The 25,623-nt window shown below is 41.3% G+C and overlaps 1 protein-coding gene across 2 annotated transcripts in view; it reads left to right on the top strand.

Moving 5' to 3' along the window:
- The first annotated feature begins 12,250 nt into the window (after positions 1–12,250).
- The window catches only part of ING3 (inhibitor of growth family member 3), a 30,032-nt gene continuing 16,659 nt past the window's right edge, over positions 12,251–25,623 (top strand). For both annotated transcript variants that reach the window (XR_012002771.1, XM_025986810.2), the window contains exons 1-4: positions 12,251–12,427; positions 12,674–12,745; positions 15,970–16,070; positions 17,875–17,940. Coding sequence is in view for 1 of the 2 variants with exons in the window: in XM_025986810.2 (XP_025842595.1) it covers positions 12,400–12,427; positions 12,674–12,745; positions 15,970–16,070; positions 17,875–17,940 (267 nt within the window). In the remaining variant the exon portion in view is untranslated. The remainder of the gene's footprint in view (positions 12,428–12,673; positions 12,746–15,969; positions 16,071–17,874; positions 17,941–25,623) is intronic.

Consider the following 25,623-nt stretch of genomic DNA (forward strand, 5'->3'; position numbering starts at 1 on the left):
TTGATATATTGGCAGAAAGATACCCTAAATGCTAAATCAAAACTTAGAGCTACTGCTTGAGCACCTTGGTCTGTGGAGCTATCTTATCTCATAGCGGCCCTAGCAAATGGATATGGACAATTTTACTGCTTCTTTTCTAGTTTGTACTCAATTACCCCAAGTAGAACCTCTAAAATAACATTGAAAAGTGGCAGCAAGGAAGAAGTTCCTGTTTTATTGCTAGTCTTAGGGAGAAAGTGTTCAGAAGTTCATCATTAAATGTGGCGATAGCTGTAGATTGTTGAAGACAGCATTTATCCCATTGAGGAAGGTCCCTTTTGTTCTAGTTTGTGGAAAATTGTTTTCCAAAGTCGTGAATTGGTGTTGAACTTTATGGAATGGTTGATCCAAATCTAGTGATACTTACATGTGATTTTTCTCTTTTATTCCGATAAGGTGGTGAATTTCACCGACTGGTTTCTGAAGATGAAACCAATTTTGCATTCCGGGGACGAACCTCACCTGGTTATACTACAGTGATAATTTCTATATATTGGTGGATTTGACTTACTAATGTTTTGAGGGCTCTTTGTGTTCATGAGGATTATTGGCCTGTGGTTTTCTTTTTCTTTTCTTTTTAAGCTATAATTGACATATAACATTATATTAGTTACAGGTGTACAACATAATGATTCAATATTTGTCTATATTGCTAAATGATCACCACCATAAGTCTAGTTAACGTCTGTCACCACACTTAGTTACAGATTTTTGTCTTGTGATGAGACGTTTAAGGTCTACTCTCATAGCAATTTTCAAATATGCAATACAGTATTATTAACCGTAGCCACCATGCTGTACATGATATCCCCATGACTATTTATTTAATTTGGAAAAAGGCTAAGAATATATTTTAAAAGTTCCCTCAGCACGTAGAGTTTGATGTAAGGACAATAAGTGTCTCTGAGTTTCATTAAATCAACTATAAAAGAACATATATCTGTAGTAAAGACTGTTGGCTTTGGCAATTCCCCAAAATGAGAGTTATTAAATACTGGAATAGTCGACCAAAAGAGTATGATCATTTATATATTGCTATTAGGTGACATATTTTATTTTACTAATATTTAGACATGACCGGTAATTTTCTTTAAGTGAGTAAAAAGTTGCAGATTGAGTGCTCAGAGTATTCACGAAGATAATTTAAAAGTCATGGTTCCTGTATCTCTGGAGCTTCTATCTCAGAATTTTTAATACATCTTTGCATAAAATATGGTGTGTTCTTTTCCTCAAAAGAGATCTGGAATTATTTTCTTTAGCTTTATTCTGCTTCTATTATTATTTTTGTTTTGGAGGTTGAAGAAGTAGAAAAAGAGGAAAACTATTAGAGGACAAGTGATAACATAATACAAAAATTTGTTTATCACCGCCCTCTGCTGTACGATTTTCCTAAGTCGCCACTCGGCTAAGAGGGGCAGTGTCACTAACAGGTGTGGAACACCGACCCAAGGACGTTGGGGTACGTTTCAGCCACAAGGTCCGTCTGCAGCGGACGTTCTCAACCCTGGCACCGTTGATAATTTGCACCCAGTAACTATTTGCTGCAGGGGTCTGGCCTGTGTGTTGCAGGATGTTTAGCAGTCGCCCTGGCTTCCACCCACGAGACACCAGTAGTACTTCCCCAAGTAAAATGTCTCCAGACATTTCCAAATGTCCATCAGGGGGGGCCAACGCTCTCCCAGTTGAGAAGCCCCGGCCTATAGGTTATCAATCACATCTGTAATGTGGTCTCATTAGGAATCGAGGCCCTTGGTAGCAAATGATAAATGGTCCCCGTCGCCAAGGCCCCGCTCATCATCTGTCTGAATGACATATAGACTCACTGGTTTACCCCATTGTCTCCATCCTGCAAACACAGTCGCGTGTTGAGCTAGCTGAGAGAGGAACTCAAGTGACACCATGACCCTGGCGGTCCTTTTCCTGTCTCGTTGTGCCCTCCAGCCATCAGCACGGAGTGAATAGGTGCAGAAGCAGGACTTAAGCTGCCATTCAGGACAGATTCTTTTCTCCATTATTAATTAGCTCCAAAATATGAATTATGTCCTTTCCACCGCCCCAGCTGACCTCAACTTAGCATTTTGCATGTTGCCCTGTGCTCTGGGTTTAACTTGGCAAATAATTCTTTCTTCCTTGTATTCTTGACCTCATTTCCTATTTGTGTATCTGCTTCCCCCAGATCCTGACCTTTATGTGTCTGACCCACGGCCGGTAATGGGACTAGGTAATGAGACTCCAAATCCTGAATGCTGCTTTTGCTTAATGACTTGGCATTTTGAAACTTGGACACTGCTCTGATCCTGATAGCATATTAACTTAGCATGAGTTAACAAAGAAACAAACAAAATTGATTGTTCTAAGAAGAGTTAAGAGATATCTGTTCAGTTTTACAAAGCTTGGAAAAATTGAGGGGCACAGACACAATTCACTGCATAAGTTATCAATCTGATTGCTTTCATTTCTCATTCTCTCTTTTTCTCTTTCTGTCTCTCCATATATACATGTCTGATTATAGAACAGTTTTAAAGCTTGAGAAAGATAGAAATTTGTAAAGAAAATATAATCACCTATAAATCCTCTACTGCTCAGAAATAACTATTGTTAACTTTCTAACATAGATTCCAGTCTAAGTAGAAATGCATCTGTGTGTATCTATCCACATACACATTTTTTACAAAGTGCCATAATATTTCACACAGTATCTGTAACCAGATTTTTACTTTATGATGTATCCAGGAGTGATAACAAATAATTAATAACCCATAGTGGAGACTGACAGTACTGGGGCAGGGGCCTGGTGCCACGTGTCAACTCTACAGCAGCTACAGGAGAGAGCCCCAGAGAGTCCCATAGAAAGAGCCAAGGAAGTCAGGGTGGCATGGGACTCTTTGTTACTTGGAGAAGAGACTAAACACCAACCAGTAGACGTATCTCGGCTTTTTGTTTTATTTTTTTTTATTAAGACTTTATTGTTTGAGCAGTTGTAAGTTCACAGCAAAATTGAGAGGAAGGTCAGAGAGTCCCCGTAATCCCACACACACACGCAGCCTCTCCCGTTGCCAATACCCTCCACCGATAGGCACTTGTGTCTCAGTAGATGAACCTACATTGACACATCATAATCACCCAAAGTCCATAGTTAAAATACGGTTCATTTTTGGTAGTGAACATTCTGTGGATTTGGCTAAATATATAATGATAGGTATCCACATTGTAACGTCAGAGTATTTTCACTCCCTGAAATGCTTCCGTCCCCCTCTTTACCCCTGGCAACCACTGGTCTTTTTACTGCCTCCATAGTTTTGCCTTTTCCAGAATGTCATATGGTTGGAATTAACTATGCAGCCTTTTCCGATTGACTTTTTTCACTTCATAATATGCATTTAAAGTCCTTCCATGTCTTTTTATGCCTTCAGAGCTCATTTCTTTTTAAGCGCACTGAATAATATTCCATCGTCCAAAGTGGTTGTGCCTTTTTGCATTCCCACCGATGAATGCGAGTTCTTGTCCCACACGCTCACCAGCATTTGGTGTTCTCAGTGTTCCAGATTATGGCTGTTCCAACAGGTGTGTAGTGCCTTCTCCTTTCAATCTGCATTTTCCTGATGACGTATGATATAGAATGTCTTATCTAAATTCTTTGACAACCGGTTAGGGTTGCATCAGTGTAAGTCAGCTGAGTAGCATTCTGAATATATTTTGTTTTAATATCTAGAGAGTAATAAAAAAAACCCTAATATTCAATGGCTACAAACTTTGTAAAGATGTGGGTATTTTATCCATTCCATCTTTATATTGGTCTCCAGCACTTTATCTCTTTTGCTGAATCTATACGTTCACTATTCATCCAAGAAGCCATCATTTCTTAATTAAACTGATACAAATCCCTGTTAGTTCCTTCCTCAAAGTCTGACCATATTAGAGCACCTACCATGTAGTACTTAAATGATATCCCTAACCTTCTGCTTCTCTTACCAAGCTGTGCGACCTGCAAGAATAGGGATTGTGTCTTGGTCATGTTTGTATTGGTGGTATTTGCTGTTCAATGAGTGTTTACTGCAATGGACTGTAGTAATATTCCTTCTCATGTTCCCTAGGAGCCTTATTTATTGGCCTCAATTAACATCTCGCTTTCAATGGATTTTTTAAAAACAGAAACCATCATGAATTATCACATTACTTTCATTTTCCCTCTGCTTACTCCTCTAGGCAAGCCTAATTAAAAACCACTTTGGAAGTCAGTCTACTCTAGTACTTGAGAATTTTTTTAAAGCCTTCTGTTCAGGAAATTCTTCTCAGCATTCCAGCCCAGTTATTCTAATAATCAGTGAAATCCTGTTTCATTCACGGAGCCCAGTAGTGGGCGATCATGAGAACTTCATCTTGCCCCCTCTGATGGGAACTTGGAAACTTAGGAACTCGTGCTTGATGTCCATGCATTCGTTCATTCAATAATTCATTATATCCTTATTGAACTCGTATTGCCTGCAGATCTGGGGATCAACAGATAAATAAAACATAGTTTCTACCTTTGAGGAATTCCAAATTAGTAGGGGAGGCAAGTTCTATACCAAAATGCAGTAAGTCTCATAAGATATTTATGCAATGTGTAAAAATGCACTGTATTGTCACATTTTCACACTCTATTCCCTCAATAGGAGGACTACCCTAGCCACCTTTAGAAAAACACTGTACCCCTACTCACAAAATAAGGCTTCCGAAATCCTTCAGTATTTGGATTTATTTGTAAATAAATACAATATTTATTTGTAAATAAATTCATTTGTATTAAAAAAAGAGGTTTTGAACAAAAACTTTTTAAAAGCTTGAATTTTCCAAACACCACTTCTTGTCACTATCAGGGAGCACCTGACTGACAAAGCTGAAAAGAAAAAGTAGAATCTTTAAACATCCTCCAGCAATGTTAAAAATCCTCCCAGTCACTGAAATATTTTTGTATCACATCGCAAAGAGAAGATGCTTGACCATTTATCTTTACATTACCTGTCTCATGAAAATGAATGTTGGAGAGCCTAAAGCTTTCAAAAAATCAAACACGGGAAATAGTTACAGACAGTGATACCATTGTGTATAAATAAATTTACACTTGTCTTCTGTGAGAAGCCTTGAATAAGCACACCTAACATATCTGACACGAGGAGCGAATCATTTTCTTAATATACCCCTTGTCTTTACAAGAAAATAACTTTCAAAAAAATAAAAAAAGAAAAAAAAGAAAAAAGAAAAAAAAGAAAAAGAAAATAACTTTCAAAACTAATCATTAAATGAAATAAATAATGATAATGGCCAGAAAAAAAAAAAAAAACTCAGGCAGTATAAAATTTGTTTTATTAAACTTTATTACATAATCATGTTTGTAATGAATAGTTAATTAATTTTACAGTGAAAAGGAAACAATAGATTAATTCCTTTTAATTATATTTAAGAATTTTTTTTTTTGGAAAAGGGAGCAGTGTATAGGCTTATTGCACTAATAACTACTAATAACTACATTAAAATGTAAGAGCAGTTAAATACCAATTAAACAAGAAGAATAATTTTAAGAGAATGCATTTTTTTCAGGATACTGTTGAAATTCAGCAATATGTCCCACGTAATGAACTAAAATTTGCATTTGACGAGCAAAAATATTAACCAACTAGCTTATAGTCAGTTTCACTGTTACAAATTTTATTTTTTTTAAAAAGATTTTATTTATTTATTCATGAGACACAGAGAGAGAGAGAGAGAGAGAGAGGCAGAGACACAAGCAGAGGGAGAAGCAGGCTCCCCATTGGGAGCCCGATGTGGGACTTGATCCTAGGACCCCAGGATCAGGCCCTGGGCCGAAGGCAGAGGCTCAGCCGCTGAGCCACCCAGGTGTCCCTTAAAATTTTAAATACAAAGAGAACCTCCAAGTGATCATATAGCATTGAATAACGGAAATAACTCAGGTTCTGTGTCTTTGTCTTGCTAATCACTGTGTATTAAATGCTCACTGGTTTTCAATGTTTAATCCCGAGCCAATATTAACAGGAATATGTAATGGCACTTCTTAAAATCAAGTGAATTCCATGACTTCAGGGATGGTTTAGAACTTAGACCCACAAAATATATTTTTCAGGGAGAAATATTTTATCACTGACACTATTTAGAATTGCTGGCATGTAGTAAGATAAAAAGCAGACCACTAAAGTCAGTTTTATTATTGTTTTTAAATCCTAAAGACCATAATTTCCCTCATTTGCCTGCTCTGGGGCAAACGTTCCCATTGCAAGGCCCTCGGAATGGCACATACTAGACCACGTGGTACTGTCACTTGTACAAATAATATTGTTTCCTGATTACATTTCTGCACAGGCCGCGGTGCTGGGTGCCCTCACACGTCACTCCCTTCCAGCCTCCCCACACTCAGCCTCCAGGAAGGAGGAAGGTGCCTCCTTCCTTTCATTTCATGGGAGAGGAAACACTCTTCGGGATGTTGGGTGGCTTGGCTCAGGTCGCATGAACGATAACAGAGACCCAGTTCAAGGTCAGGTCTGTCTGATTTGAGAGCCCTAATCCAGCCAATCCGGCTTCCACCTGCTCATGCAACAAGTAGGAGTCGAACACCTTCTGCAAGCTCTTGCTCCCGGAGTGCACCAGACACACTGCTTGGCAGCAAGCGTCTATCATGAGTCCAGGACCCACTGTCCCCAGAAGTGGCCACGCTCCTAGGTCTACTACCACGGACTGATTGGTATTTTCTATTCAGAACCTTCACCTCAACGTCATCATAGAGCATAGAGTCTTTAGGGTCACCTTTTTTTTTTTTTCTGTCTCTCCTCCTGGAACTCCTTATTCATCAGGTATTGGGACTTCTGTCTCGAAGACTGATCCTCCAATCTGGGTGTCTTTCCTATCTTCTCTCTTCTTGTTTGTTCTACTTTCTGGACTGATTCCATCAATCATGACTCCTAATCCTTGCAGTTTTAGATTCCCCTGTTCAGTCTGTCTGATAACGGTCTCTCGGAGTCTTCATTTCCGTGATTTGCAACATTTGAATGTGAGCTCACTTCCAACAGCAAGTTGTTCTTCGTGTCCTGGCTCGGGGCACAATCCTAACGAGTGGTGCTGTGTTTGTCCCCTAGGTGGGCTCCGTCGCGTTTCACTGGGCCAGGCCAGTGTTCGCTGTGTTGGTAATGGGTCCTTGCACCTCGTGAGGAGTAGGGATTTGGGCCGCACACTCAAGCACGGTGCAGGTCTGAGGTCTAAATTCCTCTGGGCTGCCTTCTCTCCCCCGATTTTGGGTGACTGGATGGCTTTTTTGATGTTTCCCCAGTTTCACAGAAGCCGTCCTCTGAGATTGCTCTTTGCAAGATGGTTATCTTGAGTCCCCTACAAGTATACGACCTGAGGCTTGTGTTTAAAAAAATATTAAAGAAGACAATTTAGAGGACACAAAAAAAACTTCAACACTTCATGAAATGGACAGTCTCCGTTCAGAGAACTGCAAAAAGGGGCCCAAGGCAGGAAGCTTTTATAAGATAAAGAATAAAGAACAAGGAAGAAAAACATAGAAAGTATCTCAGTAGCTGGAGCCACACAGTCGACTTTCTTTGGCATGAGAGGGAATAAAGAAATAAATACCGGGCCCGGAGTTAACCCGGCACCTGGGCATTGGCTGACTGGGAGATACTGCATTTCTGGTCGAGCGGAACATGAAGATTGTGATTTAAGTTTCAGTTTGCTACCATGGCACCGCAGCTCCATCCTGGGCCTGGGGGTTCATTTCCTACTGTAGAATCTTCACTAAGTCAGGACGCCAAGACCCAACAGGTTAGGCCTCTAAACCCTCTAGTCCTTCAGCTCCAACGCTTGTTCGCCACTGTGACTTGGAGTAGACTTTTTGCTTCTGGCACCTGAAGTTTTCATTCTCTTCGTTTAAAGCTTTTTTTCCTGTATTTTATCTAGAATTTCCCCCTTTGTGTTGAGGGAATGGTTCTATAACAGCTTCATATCCATCTCTCCACCACCCTGCTCCATCACTCCCTCTCCCTCACACCGAACGCCCACTCTCCTCCTATTAATCCCCTGTTGTCTCTCCCTTCTTCTCCAGATTCTTCATGGCAAACACCCAGAAATGGGGTCAGGAAAACTAGAACCTTCCTTAGAAGGGTCTTTTTTGTGGCTATTTGGGGTAGAAAAGGCTGGAAACAGCCATAGATGTGTAGAGTGAACACTATTATTGTGCTGCTTATAACTGATCCAGGGAGTGGCTCAATGGACTTTAGAAGATGTAAAATTAGAGTCGTTGGTGTAGAGACAGAACTTTAGCTTTCTTTCCATGTTTTGGAAGTCTTTTGGGGAGGATACACTACTTGGCACAAAGTTAGGACAATATCTCATTTCAAAGTTTTACTAGCAAGGTTTCAGGATGGTGGTTTTCTTTGTAAGATGGGGAAGTGTCAGAGTCTTAAGACAAAAGGTAAAAATTTGCCTGAAAACACACTATATGAAGGATTTGAATTTTCCTTTTTCTTAGACCCCTGGTGACAGCCATATTGTGCATCCATTTTTGGCCTTTTCCCTACTTTCGAGTTGCTTCTACTGAGCCAGTGCAGTGCTCTTACACAGCCTCCCCTGCATCGCTTCTCTGAATTGCACAGGACAGGGGAGTACAACAGTTGGCGGTGACAGAATCCTAGAGTTCTCGGTGGTGTCCAGCCGCAAAATAATAAGCGGGCGCACAAGGCAAACCTGAAGAGAGACCCAAAGAAGCGTCTGCAGTAGGAATAACTCAGGAGCGGACTTAACGGTATTAATGATGATGGTAATGGGAGCTGGCACTCACTGCATCCTATCACTTGCCAGGCATTAACCTAAGTGCTTTGCTCGGACGATAACATCATCTCGATCTCCTACACGGGCTACTATTGCTATTTCCGGTTTCTGAATCAGGAAATGGAGACGGAGCATTAAAATAACTTTCTCCGGGCCCTACAACTAGTGACTGGTGAGAAAGCGACAGGGCTCCCAGCAGCGGGAGCCTGTGGACCGTGTACTACTGTGCTACAGATCTGCCACGAGGCCTTCCCTCTCCGGGTGTTTTCTTCCCAATTTCAAATCCCCAAAGAGTGCACCTACTAGGCCCAGCTTTGGTCGGTCCCTGGTGAAGAGCTAGGGTCAGAGAGCACAGTCCTGCCCTCAAATACAGACACCCCTGTGTATCAGCCACGCCGCCTGACAAGTGGTAGCGGTGGTAAAGGGGCAGCTGCCCCAAGTAGCCATGATCATACAACCTAATGACGTAAGAAACTATCGTATGTGTGCACGCGTACACATATGTGAACTGCAGCTGATACATGGTTCAAGAGTAAGAACTGCATTCACTAAAATATACGGAGTGTATAGTGAGTTTTTATTATTTTTTGGTTTCTCGAAAGTATGTATATTTATTAAGCAAACTGGGATCCATTTATTATTTCGTTTTCCTTAATATGGATAACTCCATGAAGAAAGTCAGTTTTCACTGAAATGATAGACTTTAATTTCTTTTACTCTGATTTCTCACGGCATGGTATTTTTCACTGCTCTGAATAACCACCTGCTGAAAACAATGAAAACTGCTAGGTTAAAAAAAAAAAAAAGAAATACATTGATGAACTGGTAGGAAATGAATAAATTCTCTGACAGGAACAAAAGAGAGAAAGGAAGAAAAATGAGACTATCCTGAGAAATAAGTGAGAGCCAAAGTGGGATGTTGCTAAGAGATTATCTGTCAAATTCTGGACACCTACAGCTCCTGCTTTGGTAGCTGGGCAGCATGCTGAGGTCAGGAAACGAAGCCAAGAACCCATCTAAAAGGACGCATCTAACAGGTGCCAAAAGTTGGAGGCTCCAAAAGGCCACATTCCTGGTGTAAGGGTGAATGAGGAAAAAATCTGATGCATAAGTCAGTAAAGAAACATGGCGGACTTGACCTTGGAATCCAGGAAATGAAGGAAAAGTCTGAGAATGCCCACTGAGAATCGAATCCAAGCCACTTGGATCTGAGGCCAAATGAAATCTATCTGTGCAGCTACACATATTAAGCAGAAACTTTAATCTTGTCGTAGGGTTAATGTTGCCTCCATGCAACTTGCAGAAGTAAATTCTCATACTGTCTAGGAAAACTCAATTTTAACTCTGGCCTCGGAGCATCCTGACAAGCACAGCCCCAGAAACTTGAGTGCAGAATCCAAAAATCACAACCCACAAGGAAACAGGCACCATGAGGAAAAGCTAGAAGAAACAACACACAGCAGAAAAGACCCATAAAGCTTTCAGTTTTGGATGTAACAGACAGAACATGGACTGTTTAATGTTTATATTATATTTAGTTTTTTTTTTTTTTAAGATTTTATTTATTCATTTGAGAGAGAGAGAGCAGAAGCAGGAAGAGCAGAGGGAGAAACAGACTGCTGAGCACACACCCGACGAGCCACGGCTCAGTCTCCGGACCCTGAGATCACGACCGGAGCCCAAGGCAGAGGTGAAAAAGACTGAGCCACCCAGGTGCCCCTATTCCGTTTAATTTGTATAAGAAATTAGAAAATGGCTCAAAAAGAACCACATGGAATTTGTAAGAGTGAAAAATTGAAAATATTGAGATGGGCCATATAAAAGTAAGACCGAAAAAAAAAAAAGGTAGATAAAGTGAGAAAATCTCAGAGATGTCCCATGGACGTTCTAAGAGAAAATGGAGAAAACAGAAAACAAGCAACACAGAAGGGGCAATGGCTGAGAATTTTCTACATTTGCTGCAGGACACTAGTGCTGAGATTCAGCAATCCTTTCAAATCCTAAGCATGGTTCGAACTTTTTTTTTTTTTTTTTTTTTTTTGAATGGTAAGAAGGAAGGAAACAAAGAAATGACTATGGACCTAGATTCACCACTGAGAAACCACAGAAAAATCCAAGAGATCTTAAAGGCAGCCGGAAGGAAGGAAGGAAGGGAGGGAGGGAGTGTAGGAGGGAGGAAACCCAAAAGTCCTAGATTTTAGATAAAAGTACAGAAAGTAAACTAGGTAATCATTAGAATTGAGGCGGGTTTCCCTTGACATTCACCAACACGACAGGTGAGCATCCTGACCATGAGCGGTGGAAAGAGTCTTGGGTAGAAGAGGGCGGAAGGGAGGAAACTCAAAAATGCATCAAATGTCTGGACTCCAATCTGAAAAAAAAAAAAAAAAAAAGTGAAAATAGAACATCGAATTGCGAACTGAAGACACATTTCCCAGGAAAACGAACAGAGAGCTAAGGCAGGTGGGAGAGAACGATGCTCTCGACCTGTGCTGCGTGCAGACGTTCTTAGGAAAAAGAAAACTGAGCCGTGAAGGACCGAATCCATCACGGGGGGGGGGGGGGGGGGGGGGGGGGAGTCCCGGGGTGGAAGACGACCCCTCCGCGGGTGTAGACAGCTGGGGGCGGGCTGCTTACTCAACGCCGCCTAAAGTCATCCTTAGAACAGCTCATTCGACAGCAGCAAGTCTCCATCCGTTATTTCTGCTTGTTCTCTAGTTCTGCTTTTTTTTTTTTTTTTTTTTTTTTTTTTTTTTGTGGGTGCACTTTGTGCGTTCAGCTCGATGACATCACGGTGACGACGAGCCGGACCGCGGAATAAAAGCAGGTAAAGAGCGCGTGGAGGGCGGCCACCGTCCAGGTGCAGGAAAGCCCAGCAGGCGCCTCGTGGGTATTTTGAGCAGTCGGAGACTAAGGATGCGTTCCAGCCAGGAGTTCTGTCTTACGCAGTGCGGATCGCCCGAACTCCGCTGGCCGTTCCGGCGCTGGAACACCTTCCACCTGCCCGGCCCTCCTGGAAACCCGCGACTCCCAGCCGCCGCGGCAACCGAGGCACGCCGGCCGGGAACAGGTGGAAAGTTGCTCCTACTTGGGTTCCGCGGGCGCCTACAACTCCCGTCATGCCCCGCGCAGGCCTCAACAAATAAACAGAGGCACCGCATTTCGGATTCCGCGGCGCACGGGGCGCAAGGCCGCCTGGTCTTCGTAGTTGCCACGCCGGTAACCGCCGGGCGCGCCGATCCTCGCCGTGGGGGGGAACCGGACTACACTTCCCACAAAGCCGCGCGGGCGGACTCCGGCCGGCTGACGTCATCGCCCCAGCCGGCCAATGACAGCTCCGGGCGGCAGTGAGGCAAGCGCCGTCAGGCGCCAAAGTGGGTTTTTTTTTTTCTTTTCTTTTTTTTTTTTTTTTTTTTTCCGCCGAAGCCGAGCGGGTGCTGCTAGCGGAGGCGCCATATTGGAAGGGACAAAACTCCGGCGACAGCGAGTGACACAAATAAACCCCCGGACCCCCTCGTTGCCCCAGCTCTAAGGGCCGCGATGTTGTACCTAGAGGACTATCTGGAAAGTGAGTGGGCGGCGCTGGCGGGGGCCGCCTGGGGGACCCGCGGGCGGGCGGGCGCGCGAGCGGCCGGGCGGGCGGGATGGCGGGAGGGAGGGGGAGGCGGGGGATGTTTCTTTCTCACGGTAACTGGCAGCCGGGCTGTGGGCTGCCGGCTCCTTCGCCCCCCCACGCACGCACGCACGCACGCAGTGACGTCAGCGCGCCCTTCGCCGTTGGCCCCGCCCCGCTGACGGCCTCTCCCTTTGACAGTGATTGAGCAGCTGCCCATGGACCTGCGGGACCGCTTCACGGAGATGCGCGAGATGGACCTGCAGGTGCAGAGTAAGTCGGCGGTTCGCCCGCCCGGCCGCGCGCGGTCGGGGCCAGACCTTCCACCGACGTCGTCGCCTCTGCTCTCTGACTCTCCTCCGGCTCACGGGCTAGTGCATAAGGAGTCGTTAAAAAAAAAAAAAAAAAAAAAAACAAACGCCAAAAAAACCCCCCCAAAACCATAAAACCACACACACACACACACAAGGCAGTGCCGCATCTTGCCTCTTGCTGTCCACGCCGCTTCCCCCTTTGCTTTTACCCGAGGAGGAGGCGCTGGGGCCCGCGTGTGTGTTCCTTTCCCGAGTTCAAGACTGCGATAAAAGTTTCTGTGCCTCCGGGGAGGACGTAGACACACGCTTTTAACGCGCGTCGGTGTAGGTGTGGAGAAGATGGTGGTTTCTGGCCCGAGCCCTTGCGTCCGGAACGTAGATTTCGGCATTTAGACTTCTGCTGAAGTTGGTTCTGCTCAGAATTTTCTGCAGAGCGGAAAACCCAGCAGCCTAGGCGTTGGTGTGGCTCTTTAGTGACCCCGGTGAACTTGGAATGTGGAATCTTGCAAAGCCGCACCTTGCAGGATGCATTCCCACCCGCCAGCAGGATGATGCTATTTCCCCCCCCCCCCCCCCCCCCCCCATGAAAACGAGTGAGGAAAATAGACCTTCCTGTAAAGCTGCTTATCTGTTGCAATAAAAGTGATGACTTCTCATCGATCAGTGGTAGCTTGGTAGTCTGGTTCCTTCCCCCCACCCCCCTCCCCCCCCAAAAATTAACCGTTGTTCTTTCATAGAGCAGTATTTGGTTTATCCGATCTTTTTGTTTTGTTTTGTTTTTGTGAAGGGTTTATGATGCAAAGCAAGGAAAGAGTCAGTGCCTTGGAAACGAGGAGGTCAACACTTGGAGCAAAATCACAGTTAAAAGGAGTACGAATTTATGCACGTCATGCTCTGAAAGAACCTCACAGGCCTTCTCCCCCTTTTATGAAATGAATGTAATACAGCCGTTCCGGTTCTCTTGCAGGGACACCGTACTGCGAACTACGAGTGCAGAATGAGTTACACGTTACACGATTCAGATGTACGATGGGGTGTGCGCTTAAGCCCGGATGTCCCCCTCTCTGTGTAGATGTAGGCTTGGCTGCCAGCAGCGCATCTCGTCTAAACTGATCTAATGCCTTATTTTTCTAATACTGTGGATGACATGAGATAATGCAAATAGCCCGTTAACCTAGGTCCTGAAGACCATCCAACAGATGGTCTTGGAGGCTGTTGGAGCCTGAAGATGGCTCCAACAGAGCAGGGGCTGCCATGGTTACTGACCTGCACTGAGTAGTTTTTATCCAGAAATCAATTAAAGTTGCATTTGTTACTTTAAAACAAAACAAAACAAAACAAAAAAAAACTTGTGCAGTTGATATTAATGGCTGGCCTTCATGCGGTCTGTCCTCAAGAAAATACGTGCCTTGATCCCATTTATTCTAGCTGTGATTAGACTATCTATGTAAAATGTTTCTCATGCCACTAGGTTTTTTTTTTTTTTTCCCTCGAAAAGTAGCGGTGGTGGAGGATCTGGGTTTGGGGGTATGACTGGGGGGAAAAGGGTATCATGGAAAGAAATCAGAGACCCAGCATCCCTGAGGATCCTGCAGCTCCTGAGGGCCTGTCCTTTCCCCCGTGCTTCCCCACCCCACACTCGCACCCCACGCTTTCATACCCACGGGTGGTGAATTTAGGTTCCTGAGCCTCCGGTGCGTTCCATGTGGCCATGCAGCATACAAGGTGATGGGCTACGGAAGCCTTCTTTATGTTCAGTGGGTCGTAGTGTAGGAGTCTGAACTGTGTGTTTCTTTAGCTTGCCCACAGAATTCATTTTGACTGTCATGTAGTTGAAATGCTACGTAGCGTTTTCTATAGGACTGAGCACAGATCTTGATGTCAGATAGATTCGAGTTCGTATTAGAGTTTTGCTGACTTACTCTTTGACCTTGACCACATTACCACTTCTGAGGGGTTTTCCTTGTCTATAGAATGGAGATCATCTGAGGATTTAAAATAACACAGTTAAACTAGAATTTATAGTATCTGATACAAAGCAGAAGTTCACGAAAAGGTGACTTATTTTTGCTTCGTTATCATTACAAATTTTAAATTCTCTTGTGATTTGTACTTGGATTATACAAATGAGAGGTTTTATTTTTTTATGTTTTTTAAAGATTTTCTTTATTTTTGAGAGAGAGCGCATGTGGGTGCAGGCACATGAGCAGGGGAGGGGCAGAGGGAGAGGGAGAAGCAGCCTCCCCCGCTGAACAGGGAGCCAACTGGGGTTGGGGGCACCCAGTCCCAGGACCCTGAGGTCATGACCTGAGCCAAAGGCAGGTTCTTAACCAACTGAGCCACTCAGGCGTCCCAGATGAGAGGTTTTATACACTTGCATTTTATAACAACTAGAATTTTCTAAAGTTAATAGATCCTGTAGATTGATAAAAGAGACTTCTTTGTAAAACAAGTTAGAAATTGCTTATTTAAACAAAGGAAAAATTTTTTTTAAAAGTAACTAAGACTTCTTAGGATCTTGAAAAACCTATTGTATTATTGCCCTGAAAAATCTCCAGACGGTTTTCCTTCACTTAGATAGCAACAGAATCATTTTTTTTTCACTTTTCTTTTCTTAGCAGACATGGAATTAGATGATTATTCTTGGCACACACTTGGGAAAAACTTATCTAGAATAAATAATACAGTGTATTAGGTGAATAAATGTACCTTCTACTTTCAGTCATGATAGGAGATGATGGAGAGCTTAATGCCATATAGGAAAAGGTTAAAATCTTTTTATTACTTTTTCTTATTGAAAGAAACATGAGGATTATCTAGTGGTAGTTTTAATAGGAAATAGTGCTTTGGGACGTTTGGCTGATTTAATACCATTAGCTCTTGACCTGAAGGCTGTACCATTGAAATACTATGGTATAGAACCTATCTACGTTGTTGACTAGACTACTTTGACTACTGGAAAAATTTTAAATAACAACAAATATAAATTGTCAGAGAAAACTGTTAACTTTTTTTTTACTAGAATAATTAAAGCATTTCCATAATCAAAGCATGACATATTTACGTTACTTGGCAAGTGAGTGTGTGTTGTCAGATATTTTTTTTCTTTCTCCAAATCAAAGCATGTATATTCAGTGTATGAATTTGGTCATCTAAATATGAAATGTTTTTATTATGTCATAGATGCAATGGATCAGCTAGAACAAAGAGTCAGTGAATTCTTTATGAATGCTAAGAAAAATAAGCCGGAGTGGAGAGAAGAACAAATGGCATCCATCAAAAAAGTATGTTCAACACTAGATGATTTATCGGTAAACATTGGGACCCTCTGAGAAAGATATTTTAAAATGAAGTAGTTTTCTGGATATCAAAGTGAAGGAAAGTTATTAACAGCTCTTTAGAACTTAAATAATTTGTTATATTTATAGAATCCTTAAAAAGTACAATTTTTTCTTTTATTTTGGTTATAGCTAATTAAAGTTGCCTTGTCTTTACAGATATAACACTGTCTTCCAATTATGGCCACAAACTGGGGTGAAAATTAGCTGGCCTTGAAGCATATTTTATATATTGCTAGGTAACTAAGTTGATGGAGTCACAGAGGAATAGAATCTTAACAGTTGAAAGCATCCTTAAAAGGTCTTTTAGTTTAAAACACTACATTTATATGAATTGGGCCTAGAAATACAGAGTTCTTGGAGTTTTGGTTAGTTGTGTAGTACTTACAGGTCTCTTCCATAGTAGAATAAGTATCAGATCTCCTCCCAAGGTTTGCTTTAAATGTGTGACCTAGGGTATTTGGGATACATTGGAAGAACTATATAAAAGGCCTGGGTTTGGGTGTGACTGCCATTTAGCTGTGTGACATTGGACAGGTTTTCTTAGTATCTCTGAGTAGTAATGATTCCTTCATCCACAACCTTCACAGAATTGTTCAAAGATCAACTGAGAAAGAAATTTGAAAACTACAAATTTAGTGTATTGTGTAATTTATTTTGCCACATGGGGGGAAGATTATTTCTGTTAGGAGAAAAAAAATTAGAGTGTATAACAGAATTAGTCCTGGCTTGGAGGATACCTGGAGGCCCAGATGTGTATGAGTATAGATATCCATCTGTACAGGTGACCCTTGAAAACATGGGTCTACATGTAGTGTACGGGTCCACTTATACGTGGATTTTCGTTTTTGATAAATACAGTACAGTGCTGTAAATATATTTTCGCAAATAACATTTTTTTTCTCCAGCTTACTTTATCCTAAGAATACAGAGCATAATACACAGAATATGCATTAACCTGCTGTTTATGTTATCTGTGAAGGCTTTGGGTTAACAGTTGGCTATTAGTAGTTAAGCTTTTAGTCAGAAGCTTATATGTGGATTTCAGCTGCACGGAAGTTGACATCCCAACCCCTGCCGTGTTCAAGGGTCAACTCTAAAACGCTAAGTCAGTCATCATCCCTTTAGCCTGTTAAGTTTTTGGTGTAGTACCGCTTTGCTATATACCCTAAGAGTCTAGTTCTCCATGGAAATTGATAGAATCCTATTTTTGTTTTTAAATGATTTGCTTTATACTGAGGAGAAATCTAAAGTATAGATTGAATTGTAAGAATTAATACCTAACTTAAATGAGAGCTGCAGAACATTGGAAAGGAGGGACACGCAGGTCAGAATCTTTTCATTAGTTATACTTTTATTAAAAAGTTTTAAAAATGAAAAAAAAAAGTTTTAAAAATGGAGAGTGCAAATGTTCTTTATAAATTAGATAAATCGTAACATTTTCTTTGAAAGGAGAAGAGCTATCATTAGTTCACATAACTTTTACTAGTTTAGAGGCTAGATTTGGACTCTTATTTAATTTCACTTACATCTTTTTTAGGAGTGTTGAACGTCCTCCTTTAATTCTTGGCCATTGTACATATAATTTCTAAGCCTACCCCATCCCCATCCCATCCTTAACTGGGTTTTTATCGCTATTGTAGGATGACTGGCGTTGAATACAAAGTATGATAATGAAAATGCAGTTGTATGTGCTGAATACACATATTTTTAAATTATTTATTTTTGAAATGAAAATGTTTTTATTCAGGATTACTATAAAGCTTTGGAAGATGCAGATGAGAAGGTACAATTGGCAAACCAGATATATGACTTGGTAAGTAAAATTAACATGCATGCTCTGCCATAAGTATTTAAATTGTGCATGTTTTAAGTTTGATTGACTTACATATTAATAAGAAGAACAGAATAAATTTGAAGTATTGCTTTCTTGATCCCATTTAATTTGAGCCTTCAGTATTTTTTTGGTTTCATTGTGGAAAAGAGTCAGAGTCCACAATTTTAGTCAACAGGTCAAGAACCTTACATTTAGCCAATTTACATTGTTAAAAGATTTTAGCTGATGTTAGACTTTTTTTTTTTTTTAACAAGAATTGGTGTTTAAATTTATTTTAGTAATCCTTATCTTAAGGTAGGTAGTGTGTTTACTTACCGGATAAATCACCTTGAGATTGTTTCTGTGGTAAAAAAAAAAAAAAAAAAACACATAAAACTACTATGTTGACAAGACTTATTGGTTACCTGATTAAATGAAGAAGAAAATCATTTGAGTCCGTGTTAAGAGGTAGTACTCAACTATCTACTAAGTGATGTCAATAGATAGCACTCAACAACTGGTTCCGGTGGCAAAAATGGGAAACACTTAATTAAACTTTAAAAAAAACGATTTCCTTTTTGCAGCGGCAACACTTGCAAAAGATTGAAATCACTCTAAGACAGAGGCAGTATTTCTCAAACGGGTATAATTAATGATGCTCTCTTTTCTGTAAAGCATCTTCTAAAATATATTTCTTAGGAAATACTCCTTTCTGGTTCTGCCTCAAAGCAGGTTAAAGCTAAAAACAAATGGACACTTATCACCGACTTTAGCATATAGATTTCATATCTTATTTTTGTAATCTTATCTGGATACAGTCTCATTACTGAGCAGTAAATTACAGTAAATATAAATGTTACAGTAAATATAAATGTTACTGATAATACACAAAAGATGCAAACGGCGTATGGTATACATTGTAGAAGCTTATAGAAAACTAGAGAACATTCATCCTGTGAAGCCATAGAAAATGTTGCCTTGTTCTCATATAGTGGACGTTTTTAATGGCTGTAATAGGTTCTGTAATGCAGTTCTTCTGAAAACAATTTCATAAAAGATACACTACCTTAAGAAAGGTAGAGTGAACTATAGCTTGATTTATTGTGGAACTGGAAAAAAAGAGTTCTTAAATGTTTTGATCTTGAATTATGTCTGTAAACACAGAAGGAGACATTTATATTTGAATCCAAGAGGCATTTGTTTAGTAACGTTGCTCCTCGTAGTTAATGATTACATGTGTCAGTCTTTATTTAGAGACTACCTGCTTTTTAAATCATACAGCTCTTTGGCTGTGCTCTTTGTTTATATTTTGTTACTTTGCTACTTTTTGTATGTTTAAAAACTGTACATTTAGAAAAATATGTCTACTACGAATGTGTCCTTTTTAAATATGTGTGGGGATTTTGTGTCTATATATCTATTATTTATGGATCACATTGTTTATTCACTCTTGTGCTCCCTATAATGGAGTTTTATCTGCACATAATGCAGGAATAAAAAGTAAACAGTGTAAATGGCTTCTGTTCTCCAGGTGTTGGTAAATTAGTGGGGAAGACATGCCCCCAAACCGAAGTGAAAAGCCTGCGTAGAAACATGTAACAAATAAAGATTAATGCAGTTAAATATTCAGTATCCGGTAAAAGACTGGACTAAGTGGGGTAGAGTGTGGTTGATTTCTTAGAGGCTATCAGATGAGTTTTGAACAGAATTTATTCAGAAGCTCGGGGGCCTGAATTAGGTGTTGTGGCGACGGTAAAGCAGTTCACTCAGGGATAATGGATAAACATAGAATGAGACTAAAATTTAATAAATTCTTTGGGGGGGGGTGAGGTGGTTTAGGCTCGGCAGTGAGGCAGTAGAAGGGATGTGACGAATTGAGCGGAACACACTGAAAAGCAGGTGCGCATAATGAGCCCATTCGGGCGAGAGGTCGAGAGGTCGGCCCCTTCCCCGGCAGCAGGGCTTTGGGAGGTACCCAGGCCCGGAACCTCAGTTTCCTCATCTGTGGACAGCAGTCGGGATTCGTGCCCTGCCAATGAGAGGGCCGGTGAGAGGGCCCATGAGAGGGCCGCAGAGCAGACGCTGCTTCTTTAAAGATCCTCTGGGATCGTCCACCCTCCTGCGGCCGCTGCCCCCCTCCCCGCTCTCCCCGCACCCGCTCTCTTCCCCGGCCCCCAGAATTTGCAGGCCTTCTGTCTTGCCCTTCTCTTTCTGTGGCTTCCCCTTCCCTCCCCGCCCTTCCCTTCCTCCCTAGTCTAGCCCGCCGAGTGACACTGCTATTTCAGGCCGTCGGGACACCCCTAACACAGAAGTCCCTTCTTCCCTGAGACGAAGGAGCCTGCGTCCCCCGCATCTTGGTTGCCTCCCGCAGTCCCCGCGGCCGCCCTCGCTTGGTTGCTGTTCTCGGGGCTCGGCCCTTGACCTGCGTTGTCTCCCGCGCTGTTCAGGTGGCTCTCCCACCCGCGGCTCTCCTGCCTTCCACCCAGTCCCGCCCGAGGACCACTCGCCACGTGGGGAAGAGCTGCCGGTCAAATGGCAGGTCCTCCCCCACCTCCGCACACACACACACACTCCACACACAGCCCAAGCTGAGAAACATTCCTCCGTCCACTTCCCACGTGTCCTCTCGGGTGTAGCAGTCACACTTAGCGATTCCTCGAGCCCAGGCTTCTCCCCTGAGCCTCTCCATCTTACCTGAGATTCCCCAGGCCCCGGGACTCAGTGTATTAATATTCAGGCTGAACTCTTAGTCTCCTCTTTTCCTTCTCTGAGAAGAACCACTGATGTTCGGGTCATTCGCCGTGGAATACCCGAAGTCATCGAGTCGGACTCCTGCTTGGAGGAGCCTCCCCACACGGAGTTAATCAACGTGTCTTACTCCTTTCATCTTCTAGTACCTCGCCTTACCTGCTCCTCTCCACTCCCGCAGCCTGTCGCAGTGCAGGGACTTAAAAAAGTGACTGCCGTGCTTTTCTTTCCACCTTTGCTTGGGAAACTCTCCATCTTTCATAATCCTGCACATGCCGTCTCTTTACTAAAATCACCTGAATAATCTTTATTTATGTCACTTATATCTAGCAGAAGAGATTCGATCACTTAGAAAAGTCACACAAGAATGATCTGAACAGAAGACTTGGCTTTCCTCTCATGTATAATACCTGTTGGTGGAGGCAGATCGGGCTTGTCTGGCGACCCTGACATCCTCAGCGGCCCCGGCTGCTTCTAATCCGTTTCTCCTCTTCCCTGGACGGGTAGAAGAATTGCAGTAGGAAAAGACTCAAAAGCGCATATTTTGTACTCAGCTCCTTGAAAAGTGCCTTTCTGGAAATCTTACCTGCTGATTCTGCTCACATCGTCTTGGCTCCCTGTAGTTGCCTCTAGAAATGCTGCTTCACAGGGCACGTTGCCACCCCAGGTGTGTGGGGCCCTGTTAGTAAGGAAGGAGGCTAGTGAGTAGGTAATTAGCACTTTGGGCCTTACCCTACCCCTCCACAGAATCATACCAGTTGCCAAATCATGGTTATTGCCATGATTTTATTATTGCTTGAATTAAATGGTGATTATTTATTTACCTTTTGCTTGTATATTTGTCTTCCCTATTATAAATGTCAAGAAGTATGTTTTTTTTAATGTTAGAGTCTTTAGACTCCAGCGTAGTTACGTCTCAGTAAATATTTGTTCAACAAAATCGCCTAAGTAGGTTAATACAAAAGGCACTAACATGACTCCCAAGTTACGAGTCTTAGAGATGGAGTTTAGTGGTGTCACTTTTTGTGTGAGACACTGTAGTTGAGTGACATTTTCTCGAAAGTTTAGCTTGCTAAAATTGGTTTTAATAAACAAACAAGGGTAGGCTGCAGTGCAAACAGCCCCTTCTTTTCAAAGTATGACTTTCAACCAAGAGAAGTGAAAGTAAATATAATTCAAATATAATTCAAATGAGTTCAGTTTCCTTTATAGAATCTCTTTAGGAGGCCAACCAATCTTATGATGATCTATGTCTTTGCTCAGATCTTTTCTGTATCCCTCTCTTTAAATTGTTCTCAGTTTCTTTTAGTTTCTTCAGTTTCGATAGATTTCTTTCTTTGATACATAAGCTCATTTTGTAAGTGCTAAAACAAGATTTATAGATGTGCCTTCAGGAAAAGGGGCATTTTTTTTAAAGGGGCATATTTTAAAGTATCAAAACTTATTGTGAGGTACATGTTTTATTTAAATGCCTTTTTTATTTAAATACTTTTCATAATTCCACAATGGTTTCTGGCTCTTTTCAGTTCCTTTGCTTTTGAAGAGATTCCTGTTAAATTATGAAAACATTTGTTAAACACAATTAGACCTAATTATACAAAGTAAAGACAATGTTATTTTCATAAAATAAAAAATATTAGATCTTGTAATCAGGGCCCTTGAGGGTATGTGAGGTTCGTAATCATTCTGTACCTACAGACCCTGGCACAGCAGATTAGTTGAGCAGTGAACAGAAGGAAAAAGTAAGACTCTTGAGGCAGTCTGATCCAGTGTTTCCCAGACCTTAATATTTGGTTTTCAGATTATCTGTACCATCTGTATATCTATATACTAAGTAAATTTTTAAATGAAATTTATTTAAGAGGAAAATTTATTTACAAATCTGATGCTATTAACCTAAATGAAAAACTAGCATTACTTATTTGTCACAAATAAGTAATTATAAGATGTTGAAAAAACAACATACAGCCTCCTTGGAATGCTTGCACTCTGTGTGCTGCACCGTATTGCCAGGGTGGCTTGTGGTATTTGAACACTTTATGCTGGAGGGTAAGAAATTTACTTTGACAAATCATTGCAAGAGAACAGAAGGGAATTATTGCCTTGTTCATAGGGAGGTTACTAAATGGATTTACCATCTCATATTAGTTATATTCCCCAAAATATCAATAGTAAATATCCAAGTGAAAATCCTTATAAATAGGAAAGAGGAATTAAATTCCTGTAACATTTAGTATTTGAGAGCACAGAAAGCTAAGTGCTTCAAAAGTGAGTCGGTGAGATGTAGTATAAATGTAAACCTACAGTAATTTTTATTCATAGATCATTTATCTAATCAACATGTGGTACTTCTATTTATATACTTCTACATAGTGGGAGAGTATAACTTTCATTCATTCAGCAAATATTTCTAGAGCTCCCGCTATGAGCAGTCAGTCACTGGTGCTAAGTGGGCAGTAACGACACAGAGAAGGAATGAATATAGGCAAACTATGAGGCAAAGATGAGTTCAGATTTTGGTAAGTGCTCTGAAGGAAATAAACATTGTGGAGAGAGGGGTAAAGAAGGAATTACTGGGGGAGGCAGTTAAGAATGTAGTCAGGATGAGTGGTGTGGTCTCAGTAGGTGACATTTGAGGTGGTGCTTGGGAAATGGGAAAGAGCCAGCCATGGGGAGAGAGCTTCAGGAAGGACGTTTCAGGAATATGACGGACCAAGTGCCAAGTCTAAGGCGGAAAAGCGCTTGGCAGGTTGAGTCAGAGAAGAGGCCAGTGTGGTCAGCGCACAGTAAGAAAGAAGAGTGTACTTGGGGGGGGGGGGGGGGCGCGGGACGCAGGAGCCCCCGCATGCAGGGTCTTATAAGCCCGTGGAAGCAGTGTGGTTTTCCTTCTGGAAGTAGTAGGACGCCACCTCAAAGAGAGGACTGAAGTGTACCTTAGACGAAGTCGTCTTTATGCCTTTGCTTAAACATGGTGTTATTACGGTAATTTCAGGTAATGAGCATGTGTTGTTTTTACAGCTCTTAATGTACAATAGTTTAGTATGTAATTGTGTTTGATTTTGCCCCTCAGTGTTTTTACATAGCATGGTATTTCATCATATTATTTTTATTGAAATGCTTTATTTACTTTTAAAATCAGTAGTAAACTTTTTAAAGCTATGGCTAGCATTGTACCGATTACTTCATTTATTAAGGAAAGAAACCAGACTGCATGAATATCCACAAATGAAGAGATTGGTGGCGTTAGGGATTCACTGGAACAAACTGAAAATTTATTTCAGTAGTTGTTTTGGTGGAAATGAACAACGAAAAAGCTATCCTATTAAAATAATTTCCTTCTAGAATCCTGATAGTCATAGTCATTAAACACTTACTTGTGTTTCTTAGCCAGATGTCACTGTCATCAGGCTGCATTAGATTACAATACCTAATGAAGTTGATTTATGTGTACTCGATAAAATTTGCTTTTAGTTAATGCTTGAATGATTTTAGCAGTCTTTTACATTGCTCGGTACCCTTGAACTTGCTTCTTTTTTATATCCTGGCCTCTTCCTGAGATGATTATATTTCAGGTATATATTTTACCTATAACTTTGAGAATTCTTCATCTGATACTCTGATTAAAAAAAACATGTTATGTAGATTTGACCTTTTGACTTGTATCCTTACCTTATTGTCTCTTAGGAAGATTAGATATGTAGTTGATGTGCTAAGGCCTCAAATACTTGATTCAGCCTCAAGAGGGATCAGATTTTTACCTTTTTCAAATATAACTCAGAGATGTGAAGAATCATTTTCATGACTTATCAGAGAAGTAATTTGCCATCATGATTCCTTTTTCTTCTCCAATTTACCCTCTTTATGCACTATTACCAGATCTTTTGCAGTTAGGAATTTATCTCTCATTGCCATGGATTTCAACTTAGAACTTTTTATACTAACTTGTGCTCATTCTGAAAGAGCAAGTGAGATATTTAAATTTTAGAATTTGATGGTATTGGAAACCATAAATCATGTAGAACCTTTTTTTAAATAGCTGTATTTAGTTCCATTTGGGTCCATCAGTGACACATCTTAAAATTTGGATATTGGAAACCAGGAGTCAAAAGAGAAAGAATAAAGGATTACAACTCTATGCCAAAATGTTAAAGTATGAGGATTTTTTGTTTCATGCTGAGGAGCCAGGGGTGACTTACTTATCTTTGTGATCATCAAGATGTTAAAAATAATGTTGACAGAATTTCCTTTGGTTCTGAAGAGGTCAGAAAAAAAGAGAATTGATTTAAAACTAAAGCAGTTATATTTGGGGCTATCAGATACGATTGGGGGCTGTAGAAGTAATGAAGTTTTTGTGGCTAGTACTCATTGACATTAAGTGGGGAACAAATCAATAATTAGACTCTGTGGTCAGCCTCGTGTTAGGAGCCTGTGGTTAATGGAAAATCTCTCTCAACTGGAGTAGCACCCTCTTCACTACTATAAATCAATCGTATGAGGTCAGGTATGTATGGAGGAGTGGGGTAATTTAGGTTGTTGTTTTGTCTGATACCTGTGGGGTCATTAGGGTCATCTGCTAGTGGAGATACTTTCCCCATTCAGAATCATGGGGGTCGAGGAGATGCACCCTACAGGTTTCAGGCAAGTTCAGTTCAGCTCTTGCTGCGGCTGTTTAATACTATTTAAGTACGCTGGTTCTTTATAGCTTGAGTTAAATCTTGTGATCAACTTTCTAACTTCTGATTTGATTTAGTACAGTAGCAATGACTAAGAGAAACCATTCTCATTGCCTAATAATTGCTTCTAATAGTTATCAGTTCATGATCTTTTATCTTACCTACCAGGAGGTAGGAATGATTGGAAGCTGTCTCACAAAGCTGCCTACCACAACCTGGTTTAGGCTTTTCTGTTTATTTTAATTATGTATTTGTTTTTAGA

The sequence above is a fragment of the Vulpes vulpes genome, chromosome 7, assembly GCF_048418805.1.
Source record: "Vulpes vulpes isolate BD-2025 chromosome 7, VulVul3, whole genome shotgun sequence".
NCBI classification, from domain to species: domain Eukaryota; kingdom Metazoa; phylum Chordata; class Mammalia; order Carnivora; family Canidae; genus Vulpes; species Vulpes vulpes.